Source organism: Dermacentor variabilis, chromosome 6, assembly GCF_050947875.1.
Source record: "Dermacentor variabilis isolate Ectoservices chromosome 6, ASM5094787v1, whole genome shotgun sequence".
Classification (NCBI taxonomy): Eukaryota; Metazoa; Arthropoda; class Arachnida; order Ixodida; family Ixodidae; genus Dermacentor; species Dermacentor variabilis.
In genome coordinates this window covers 92463810-92475932 of record NC_134573.1, presented here as the reverse complement: position 1 = coordinate 92475932, position 12123 = coordinate 92463810, and the positions used below count along the sequence as shown (strand labels likewise).

The following is a 12123-nucleotide window of genomic DNA, read 5'->3' as shown; positions in this document are numbered from 1 at the left end:
AACCGTGGGCGGAACTGCTCAAAACAGCAATTAACTCGACTGGCGCTCGCAATAAAAGAGAAAGAGAGAGAGAGAGCGAAAAAAAAGAGGAGGGGCCGGAGCTCGCAGACAGTTTTCCTTTGAGTGGCGCAGTATAAAAGAGAGGAGTCATGCTTCCTCCTTTTTGTTTTTCCCTTGGTATTTAACAGCCATGAGGGCCTTTCTACAACTTACGGCGTTTTCTTGAAGTGATTAAGTCCTGGCGGTATCCCTTTAAGCGGTGTATCATAAACACCGGCAACCAGTGGGTGCTTAAAACGAAAAGTGTCAAGTTGCAGAACTGGCAGCTGTTGTGATGACGAAACACAATTCAGGGAGTCATAGAGCGTAAACTTAAATGTAGGATACAGCGCGTACCACTGCCATGGCTGCTGGATAAAAAACAAAGGTGCGGCCTGCCGCGTGCATCAAAAACGCTGTCATCCGCCGTGGCGCCACCAGTCGGGGTCTGTTGTCCGGGAACGGCATAGTAAATGCGCGAGCAACGCGCTTCGAACGCCGTCGCCCGTGGCAGCCGTGCCACTGCTTGCAATGAATTTTATTAGGCCGAATCCCTATATGTTTCACCAGTCAATCGGCCTTCAAAGTCATTGAGCGAAAACGCATCGACGACACGAACGGTACAAGAAGGCTACGCACATTCCACCTTTGGTGCGAGTCTTTGGTGGTAGTTAACCCAAAGTTAATGATGATGAAGTTAATCAAGATAGAGGTGATTAAGGCACTCGAACCAACGACCTTGGGGTAATTAGGGTGAAGTTCGTAAAATCTAAGTTAATTAAGGTGGACGTTATTAAGGCACTCGAACACACGATCTTCGGTGGGAGTCGAACTCACTACCTTTGCTGATAATGAAGGCTAGGTTAAGTAAAACACATTTAATTAAAATACAGTTTCGTGAACTACTCGAACCCACCAGCTTGGGTGGTAGTCGAACTCTCGACGTTTGGAATTAGGAGGGATGACTAAGCGAAGTACACTAAGAGAATTAAGGCTGATGACTAAGGGAATTAAGAGGATGAGTATGTGAATTAGGGCGATGACAACGCAAAATTAGGAAGATGCGCAAGCAAGTGAAGAGGGATGACTAAGCGAAGTAGACTGCGGGAATTAAGGGGAATGTGTACGTCATGTGTCCGCCTTGAATGCATAGGCACTTGGGCTTTCGCCTTCAAGTCGTCTTAGCGGATAAGGTAAGGGACGCGGTGAGTTTCTCTTTTTGTGTGTGCGGACTAAACCACAGAAAGAACGTTTAGAAAACTAAACTGGACGAACTAATGCAGTTACCTGCGACTGAGGTTATGAAATAAACCTCGCAATGTGTTTTCATTAGCAGTAAAACCAGGAAGGCACAATTGGCTACATCCACTGACAAGGGTCAATAGATGAGAGTCGGCGCGAATATCGCACCAATAACACCACTCGGTAGCACGCAGCTACGCCTGAAACGTGCGTTCTTCGAAGGACAGAATGTGAAGGAGAACTCTGGATCTTAAGCGTGCGTGGCGCGTGATGCCGACTGGATCTCTCGCTTTCTTCCCGTATTCTTTTTTTTTCAGATTTTTCCCGTCGTATATTGCCCAGTAGCCTACCACGCATATCCTGCTTAACCTTTTTTCTTTCCTTATCACTTATTCTCTTTTAAAAGCAAAGTAGCACTTATCACAGGAAGCCAACAAACACAGACATCAATGACAACACAGGGGAAATTAATATTTGACTGAGAGAAATCATAAATTTATGGAAATGAAAGTGGATGAAAAAAACGATGACAATAGCCCGCAGGTGGCATACGGACGCAGGTCTTCGCATTACGCGTGCGATGTTCTTACCAGCTGAGCTACCTCGGCGCCATCTTCCCATCTACTTTCTGAGGTAATTATGTGTCACTGCTAGAACTAACCCTGGGAGTGTTAGCCAGTGCCACCAATCGCGAACATAGGCGGTGGTTGTGGAACATCGTTCCTGCCGCAGGCGTCACCAGTACGTGTTCTATTTGGTTGACGGCAACTGGTCAATAAACCGACACGTGCTACCTGAAGGCATCAACGTTGCCGGATTCGAGACCCTTGTATTGCAATGAACGAAAAGTAAGAGAAACAAGGAGCCCGATTTTAATTAATCGTACCATAAGAAGCTATCTAATAACGACACCAAGGCCGCCAGAGATGGCATTACTTGACCATGCTAATTTATTTATAGAAATGATCGACAACGCAATGATTAATAAAACCGGGCGCCTCGGTTCGCTTCTCATGTATATATATATATATATATATATATATATATATATATATATATATATATATATATATATATATATATATATATATATATGTGTATGTGTGTGTGTGTGTGTGTGTGTGTGTGTGTGTGTGTGTGTGTGTGTGTGTGTGTGTGTGTGTGTGTGTGTGTGTGTGTGTGCGTGTGTGAGGTAACGTGATGTTTCACTTTCTTTCGCGTCAGCTCCATTGGCTGCTGTCTTGAACATTTTTGATGTGATTTTGATGTGATGTGACGAAAAGAGTTGTACTTAAATTGAGGACGACGCAACGAGCTATGGAAAGAAGAATGATAGGTGTAACGTTAAGGGATAAGAAAAGAGCTGATTGGGTGAGGGAACAAACGCGAGTTAATGATATATAAGTCGAAATCAAGAAAAAGAAATGGGCATGGGCAGGACCCGTAATGAGGAGGGATGATAACCAATGGTCATTAAGAGTTACGGGATGAATTCCAAGGGATGGGAAGCGTAGCGGAGGGCGGCAGAAAGTTAGGTGGGCGGATGAGATTAAGAAGTTTGCAGGGACAACATGGCCACAATTATTACATGACCGGGGTAGTTGGAGAAGTATGGGAGAGGCCTCTGCTCTGCAGTGGGCGTAACCAGGCTGCTGCTGCTGCTGATGATGATGATGATGTGAAGTTTTATTCTTGTGACCTTACCCTTGTTCAGTGATGACTCATTTTCTTATTTTTAGCATGTAATGACATTACACGAATATGAGTAGCTAACGCCGCCTAAATGTGCCAACATCCCTAAATAACGTGTACAGAGAAATATCCTGTGTAGAAGCACTTCATGAAAATTTCCTATCGGGGCTCTGGTGTATCCCTTCAGCGAATATAGATGTCCCAAAACTGGACCAACTCATGATCCACAGAACTATAGACCTACTTCACTTACATCTGTACCATGCAAAGTTATGGAGCATATAATATACACGCATCTAGTTAACTTCTTCACAGTTATGCAGCATGGTTTCCGTAAGAACTTCTCCTGTGACACTCAGCTCATCCTGTTCACTACTGACCTACATGCCAATTTAGATTCTGGTTTTTTAACAGACTGTATATTTCTCGACTTTTCCAAAGCGTTCGACAAAGTGACCCATGCATTGCTTCTTCATAAATTAAATGTTCTAAACATAGACAATTCCATAATTAATTGGATTCGCGCGTTTCTGACATCACGTGTTCAATTTGTAACCACTGATGATGCTAACTCACCTTTAGCTCCAGTTGACTCCGGCGTCCCGCAAGGGTCTGTGCTCGGTCCTTTATTATTCCTAATTTATGTTAATGACTTTCCCACTCACGTTTCCTCGAACATTTGTCTATTTGCGGATGACTGCGTCTTGTATCGTAAGATAACTAATTCTTCAGACAATCTACTTATCCGGGAGGATCTCAATAACATAAATGTGTGGTGTCGTACGTGGCGCATGGAATTAAACATTAGAAAGTGTAAGATTATGAGGATTTCTCGTACTAACGTGATATGCCCCACTTATACGCTAAATAACCTCCCACTAGAATGTGTAACGTCATATTGGTACTTGGGGGTTCACATTGCCAGCAATCTATACTGGAAAACTCATATTAATCACATAACATGTAAGGCCACTCGTACACTGGGATACTTCCGTCGGAAATTTTCTCTAGCACCATCATCGCTAAAACTCTTATTGTACACAACTTACATTCGTCCACAAATATAGTACGCATCATCAGTATGGGACCCTGGTCATGACACCCTCATACAGTCTCTAGAGGCAATACAGAATCGATCAGCCCGTTTCATTCTCACCAACTACCAAAGAACTGCGAGTGTCACTAACATGAAAGCTCTCCTACACCTCCCACTGGTATCAACCCGTAGAAAACTATCTCGCATATGTCTTTTCCATAAAATCTACTACCACAACACATATTTACGTTCTATCTTTGTTGAACCGCCACCATACATTTCATCTCGCATTTACCACCGCCAAAAGGTAAACATACCGCACTGCAACACCGTCGGCTTTTCATATTCATTTCTTCCCCAAACGAGCAAAGATTGGAATAACTTACCCGCATTACTTACAAGCATAACTGACACCAATAACTTTAAAAGCACACTTCAAAGTTTCATGTTATAAATTAATGTTGCGTTTGCTTGTTCTGTATAATAACTGCTTTTATGCCACAATGTTAACTTATGGCTTGTATTATTATATGCTGAGTTCTTTCATTTATATTTTTGTTACGCCATGTATTTTTGCCACGCTTACAAGTTTCTATTTTCCATTCTTATTATTTTGTATACGATGTTTTTTTTTGCCATGTTGTTTGCCTTTTTTTTCCTTATTTTGTGATTTGCCTCTGTATTTACTCTGCCCCTCCCCTCTGCAAGTACCTTGAGGGTATGATAAATAAATAAATAAATAAATAAATAAATAAATAAATAAATAAATAAATAAATAAATAAAACTTCATGGTAGAAAAGCAGCGCTACAAATACGTACAGAAAGGGGAACACACGATGTGCAGCCCCCGAGGTGTAACCTTACCTGCTTCAGGTACTCCTTAATGCGGTGCGTGGGGGCGTCCAACAGGATGTTCGATTCGCCACGCCGTCCCACTTCGCGGAACACCTTGCGCAGCTCCTCACCCGGCGAGCACTGGCGCAGCTGAAACGTGATGTCTCCCTTTGACGACAGACGCAGCAGCTCTCGAAGCCGGAGAAGCGCTGCGATGAATATGCGCGACGTTGAAATGTGATAAAAGCAAAGCAAAACTGAAACGCATTAGTCTACTTGGAAGCACACGTACGGCTTTACCTATGTCAATGAAGCCACTGCGCAACTGTTGACGACTTCTTTATTTATCTTTTCTTTTTCGTTCTCCTAGTGCTCTATCTATAAAAATGGAATATTTTTAGACAAGTCGATGGCTTCCGTAAAAGGTCAAATACAAGAGAACAATCATATATCGCATATATGTAATTTTCTTCGCAGATTTTAATAACAGTAAGCTAGACTGACCCATATCAAGATACTACGTATCTTGTATAAAGATGCACAATATATATATATATGTGTGTGTGTGTGTGTGTGTGTGTGTGTGTGTGTGTGTATGTGTGTGCGTGTGTGTGTGTGTGTGTGTGTGTGTGTGTAAGAACAGGGAAGTTCACGATTAAGATGTTTACAGTTCGCTCTCCTGCAATGTGGCAGGCAAAAACGATATGGCAAGCACAAGGAACGATAAAAGAACCACAGGCAATGTTATAGGTGCACATACCGCAGTGTTTAGAATAAAAGCAGCGCATGTTCTTACAAAAATTAGGTGAATTGCTGAAATAGCTAACGTACTATATATAAACTTTCCTGAAATAGGTACTTAAGTTAGCACTACGTTCCCTTGGCTAAAGGGTTGTTTAACAGGGATAATGATATATCCCCAGCGCATAAACATGCCCGGAAAATGGAGGCGCACTTTGGCTACGGACAGTTGGCTTTTACTACGTAGGACATAAATACAATTCATAGGATACAGGCTCTGCGCAATCTGCCTGCAACCATAATTCTATTACATCTGCGGCAATCAAACGTGGCTCCTGCTTTTTATAGCACCCCAAACGGCAGTTTCACGTTAAAAGGCGCATTATGTCGACAGCATGCTTATAACGTCTCTTCAGGTTCTAACAGCAAGCAAACACAATCATTGCATATGGGAGATGTGCTAGCTGCCTGCTTCCCATATCAGTATTTATTTACGTATTACACTTACAAGCTGAGTGGCAAACGCCATCATTGAGCTAAAAAGCCACTTTGAGTGCAGTGGTTATATAAGGTGATTCAGGCATCACGCAATTTGTTCTGGTTTCTACATTGATGACTTCTTTGAAGCGTGATTAGACACAGACGAATAATTGTGTATATGGCACACAACAGGGAAGCTGTTCGTCTAAAGGAACGCAAAACAAAGTTTGTAACGTTTTGACGATCATGGCGCAACCGATTTGTATAATGCATTTTCACTAACAATCGCGCACTATAACTGACAACTGACCTAATTTTGTCACTTACTGCACCACCTGTATCTCTTTTAGACATACTAGAAAAGTAGAGCTCTTAGGTATATAACGATTAATTACAACCCGACGTCAGGGGAAAAGATAAATAAATAAACCCACACAGGGATTCTGCAGTTTAGATTTTTGGACAATCAAACAGCTGACAATCTTTTTTTAGACAATCAAACAACTTATGTAATGCTCCGTAGACTGCCCACCAGGTTTTCTTCATAACGCAATGCGGTTTCCTATGTAACAGAACTTCTCCTGTAATTAAAGTTTCTCAACTCCACTAACGATTCCAGCGATATCAGTGAAAAGAAATCACTTTGCCAGAGCAGTTTGGTAAACCACACAAACTGAAATACTGCAACATGGTTGACAATATCAGATATGTTCAGAAGTGAAGCACAAACAACTAAAGAATAAAGGACACTGACTTGGGGTTTCACTACCACGACGGTTAGTTTCGCAACGGCTTGATGAATACAGGAACAGATCAAACGCTGCTACGTATAGCTTTCGAAATGAAGTTGTTCGTGACAGAACAGCAATACCGCGCATCTGCAGCGCAGTGGGAGCGGGCCTAAAGCGTGTTCCGGCTCATCCCACGTCAGAGCTCCGGCCAAAAGTACTTCTCCTGTCATAAGGGCCGGTATTCTCAGTCGGCCGCCTGTCCGACGAGGAGAGGGATTTCCAGCCCGGCTGCTCGACTCATATGCGGCGCAACGGGGAGATCAATAACCAAGCCGGAGCCAAGTGGAAACCGATGAATACCGTGGGAAGAAAAAGAAGAAAAGAAAAGGTAGAGCGAACAAGACAAGACCGAGGCCAGTATACTAGAGAATCGGTGGCAAAAGAAGGAAAGACGGTGTGGACGAAGAAAATTCCCGCAAGAATTCTCGATGCCGCCGTGAGATGAGCATGCAATATATATAGATATGTGTGCGTGCGTACGTGTGTGTGTTACAAGAAGGGGCGGGAAATTGAGGAGGAATAAACATTTGCGCAGTGCGGTTGCAGGAAGAGAAGGTAACCACTGATGGGCGAGCTCGAGCATTTGATCAATGTCAAAGTTAAACGTTTTTGGCGAGGATACGCGAAGCGGCTCGAATATGCTTCATACAGCCAGCAGAAAGCACACGCTGTATTGGGAAAAAAAGAAATGTATACAGAAGGTGGCTGCACCCGACAAGAAACGAACGAAGACGCACTGCGCGTCCTCGGTTCGAAGTGACACGAAAGCTTGGAGTAACCAAAATTACGATAACGACTTAAGCACCGATAGACGCACAACGTCCTGCGTAACAAGAAACCTGTAGATTGCATATGTGCTCACCTTTGGTAAGAAATTTCGCCGTGTATATCTTTAATAATTTCAATCAGTAATTCTTTTATTATACGTATATGTATCATTAAATATGTTGGCAGGAGCCACTGGAAACAGCTTCGAATTAAGTTTTTTAAGTATGTCTGATTACTTGTTAATATTCGTTCGCATTAGAGTAATCAGAAATTTGTGGAGTCCCTGGTGCTTTTTTTTTTCTGACGGCCTAATGTGTTTTGAAACGGCATTGTTCACCTTGTTTCTGGTGAGTACACGATGTGCATGTTTGTGCACTGTTTGAACTTGTTCGTAATTTGCACATACCAAAATTTATTTTCCGTGGTTGATGAATTTTCTTGATATACATAATGCGTTTCGGACGGGATTCGCCAAAATACATAGAAACAATTAGTGATAGAAAATAAAATGAATATTTTAATAGAAAAACTTTCGGAACTTATTCCAAATCGTGTTTGGATACAGCGGCCGTGTCAGTACCGGTATTCGAATGTCAGGTCTCTCGATCACAAATCCAGTGCCTTAACGCAACTCCACAGGGGAATTTTTTTTTCCTTTATTACAGCGAAGCAGAAGGGAAGCACTTACACTTAACAAATCATATATCAGTGATCACGCAAATGTCACCACAAGTAGAAGACGTAAACCAATCAAAAGCGCTCATATGTACTGTGTATTAGAATTATTTATTCCTGGAAGATATTCCTCGTTGCTTGTGGTGGCTGAGCATTTTTATCTACATTGTTATTTTCAGTGATTATATTGAAAGAAAATGAGATCATAAGGCATGGTACTGTCTTTCGTCGCATCAAATTACCTGATAAGAGTAAACTTAATTTCCGGTCCTTTTCCAATCTTCGATGTAGAACTTCCCAATAAGAATTGCCAAAATAAATCAGACTGAACGAAGCAATGTTCAATATTTTCTCGAATTTTATATATTCCAGAATTTGTGTGTCATAGAACAACCAATTAGTTTATATGCAGCCACGTCCTCTCAAGAAGTATGGAGGCATCAAGTTTAAAGAAGAATGTTCTTACCCCCAAACACACAAGTTTTTCTAGCGCGAATCAACACATCATAAAATTCGCAATTTCCAAATATAGTGCAATATACTGGTATAGAAAAACACACGTTTTACTTCTCTAATCAATACCTTGTGACTAGAGCTGGGTAAATGTCTGAAAACCAGGTTTGAAAAAAAGAAACTGCTCCAAAAGTTTTTTGAAACCCCTAGGAAGAAGAATTTTAAACGATGTAGGATACAACACGGGAAGGGGGGCAAAAAAATGAGCTGTGACACTGAACAACCACGCGTGAAAGTGGATGCGTAGCATCACGAAAGCATATCGAGCACAAGACTATAGTCGGATACAACTTTAGAAAAAAGGGGGCGTTTACTCCTCCGAGGCGGAGGCAAACGAGCATCCACCAATGGGCGCGCGCTCTGGACCAACGTCACGAGCCAGACGGCCGGTGACCCCGCCGACGGAGAAGATGGCCGCCCGCGCTTCGAACTGGGCGAGGTCGCGTCAGCTGTGTGCTTCAGCCTCTCGTCAGAGTGGATTCCAGAACTGTTTGTGAAGGTCTATCATGCCGGAAATATTACTGCGAGCTTGCGATGCGCCATTTGTGCCGCGTACATTTATTCTGAGCCGTGATCCGGCGAAGGAACATTGCAGCGAGCATCGCTGGCGCTGCGCTACGCTTTGCCTGTAAACAGGATCCCGTGGCGACCGCTGCGAACACACATGCTGCGTGCTTGTTCCGTGTTGTTTTATTTCGCTTCCGAGTGAAGTTACGGCGAGAAAGTTTTCCAAAGGCTGGTGCCTACGGTAGCGGCGGGTGTGTTCGTATACTGTGTCGCTGCGTTTTTCGTCGGACGGGGTGACGCGATGGAGCAAAACCATTCTCAGGAGAAATCAGAAAAGTGCGCGCAACAGAAACTATTTGCAGAAGAAGCCTTCAACGCAAATATTTGTCGCCGTTAACTTAGCGTGAACTATAATAGAGATATTTAGCTTTTTCGGTATTCCGGTAAAACGCAGGCGGAGGCGTAAACGTGAGCGGTCGAGCGGTCTGCATGGTGCAGCCACCTGGTGACGCAGTGCTCGAACAGACAGAAAGAGTTAATGTTGCTTTAACCGAGCGTATTCTTCTTCGCTGCTGGAGTAAATTTTCAGCACTGGCATAATCGTGTTGCTGCCCCAACACCCCGCCCCGTCCGCCTGCGTTTTACCGGAATACCGAACAAGCTAAACCTTTCTATTGTCAGCAGTGAGATAGACGAGCGTCTAGCGACGGTGTTCTAGCGTTGTGTAGCACCGTCGATTGATTGCTATCCACCAGTTCTCACGGCACGCGCAAGCTGTAGAATGCGTGGTGTGAAATTGTGAAAACACAAAACCAAGAAATATAAATTTTATGCTATTTAAAACCAAGAATATTTATTTAAAACGATAAATGAAGCATTTCTGCACCTTCCTGCCTGTATACCGTATTCTCGCCCAAGGTTTGTAATGGTTGCGATAAATTCATTGTTTTATATAAGTACTTTTTCAATAGCAACTAATTCATTTTAAGCTTGAGAAACGAATAGTAGATACGCCGTGTGCAAGTGAACAAGCGGAAAAGCGTTGCAAAGGTGCTCTTTCTACTTTTGTCACTTGCAATGAAGGTGAAGAGCAGACGACGGGCAGCGTTGTAGAAGGCACGGGGTTATTTTTCTGCCGCTATCTGGCATGTGCCGTAGCACATGAGAGCTGTAATAAACCAATCACCAAAATGCAAAAGTCTTTATTTATACCGAGAATTAAGGGTTTCAGGAGCACGATGTTTTGAGCGGGACTATTTTAGTCGCGGAGGCAATGGGCTGTCGCGCTTCGGTCATCTGGGCGGGGCCTCCCCTTTTTTCTAAAGTTGTATCCGACTATAGTGCCTTATAAACAAACGTGAAAGTTCCACGGCAGCCCACTCAGGTGAAAAAGCAAACCAAATATCCTGCCGCGTCGGCTCCTACCCGAACTCCCAAAGCATGCAGGCGAAGATGCCTGTGGAATAGTTGAATGTTTTTGCATGCGCAATGAAGGACATGAAGCACATACATTAGTGTGGCAGCTAAATAAGAACTGCAGTCTGTTGCTCTTGCGAAGAGAAAAAGTTCTCTGGGACCAGTGGCCTCAGCTGCACACCCAAGTTTCGTGGAACAATCACACCAATGTGAGCTACTCTTACGAAATCGATCGAGAGAACGTAGAGCACCAATATTCCAGTAGAATACGAGGAAGCTGCTATAGACCAACCCAGGGAGAGTATTCGGGACTTATCATAATTAAAAGGAACGCCAATGGATAAAACAAAAATATTGCGTTAGAAATATCACTTCTACGACACTTTTTTTTTTCCTGAGCATAAAAACGCAACGCCTACTGCACGATCGAGGACGATGACTAATAGAGTGCCATAATTAAAGCCCGTCACCAAGTCTTGCGAAATGACACTGAGGCACAACGCTTATAGATAGACAGAGAAAACTAAGGCGAAACTGTGCACATTTGTATCGCACCTGCGTGAATATAAATCGAACATTTACATTTCGAGTTATTCCACCAGCGAATAGCCCATGTGCATTCTGGTAAGCAGGATACTGCCTATATTGCCATGATTAGGCAGTTTCAAAAAAAAGGAAAATATGCCTGACTTTATCGAATGCTATAGTCAAATTTACTTGGATGAGAGCGACGTGGCGAAAGCAAAATAACACACACGCAAGAATAGAAAGGCAAAATGCTACAACCCCGGGTGCCACATGTCTCATATTGTCCGACTCCGAAACACGTCAGCTAGAGGACATTTTATATAATCAAGAGTAATATTCACTTTCTACCCTGGTGTTTATACCTCGCGCATGGAAAGGTCAGCTGAACCTTAACACGGCGCCACTAGACACTAAGCCATTCGCGGTCATATTGAAGTAAAGTACTGTAATGTAATGTACATACTGTAATGTAATGCCACTCGCCACCCCTTGAGCGGCACATGCACATAATAGGAAGAAAAACACTGTAGTTAATAGCACCGTGACCATAACTGAACTCTACAATTCTTTCCTTTTTGTCGGATTTTTTTACGCTTGAGCCTATAGGAAGCGTGCCGATTACCACGAACTCAACCGGTTCGCTAGGCCTAATTTTAGGTCGAAGGTAATGTTTCAGGCATTATACCTCAGCGCCGCGACTCTAGAATTAGCTAAGTTTGTCCACTGGAACTTCAGAAGCCTTTTGCTATTCATTTTGACTTTAAATCAAACAAATTGGAGCACAGGCACGCCACAACTGCGGTTGTGAATGGAAAAGTTATAAATAAGAAGTCTGTGCGCAAAAACGTGTTAGAGAGCCG

The 12123-nt window shown here is 43.0% G+C and overlaps 1 protein-coding gene across 1 annotated transcript in view; it reads right to left on the bottom strand.

The window, feature by feature from the left end:
- LOC142584928 (glutamate receptor ionotropic, kainate 2-like) overlaps positions 1 to 12123 on the bottom strand; it is a 246588-nt gene that overhangs the window by 82805 nt on the left and 151660 nt on the right. Inside the window, exon 4 of the mRNA XM_075695279.1 lies at positions 4875 to 5053. Within this exon, the coding sequence (XP_075551394.1) occupies positions 4875 to 5053 (179 nt within the window). The remainder of the gene's footprint in view (positions 1 to 4874; positions 5054 to 12123) is intronic.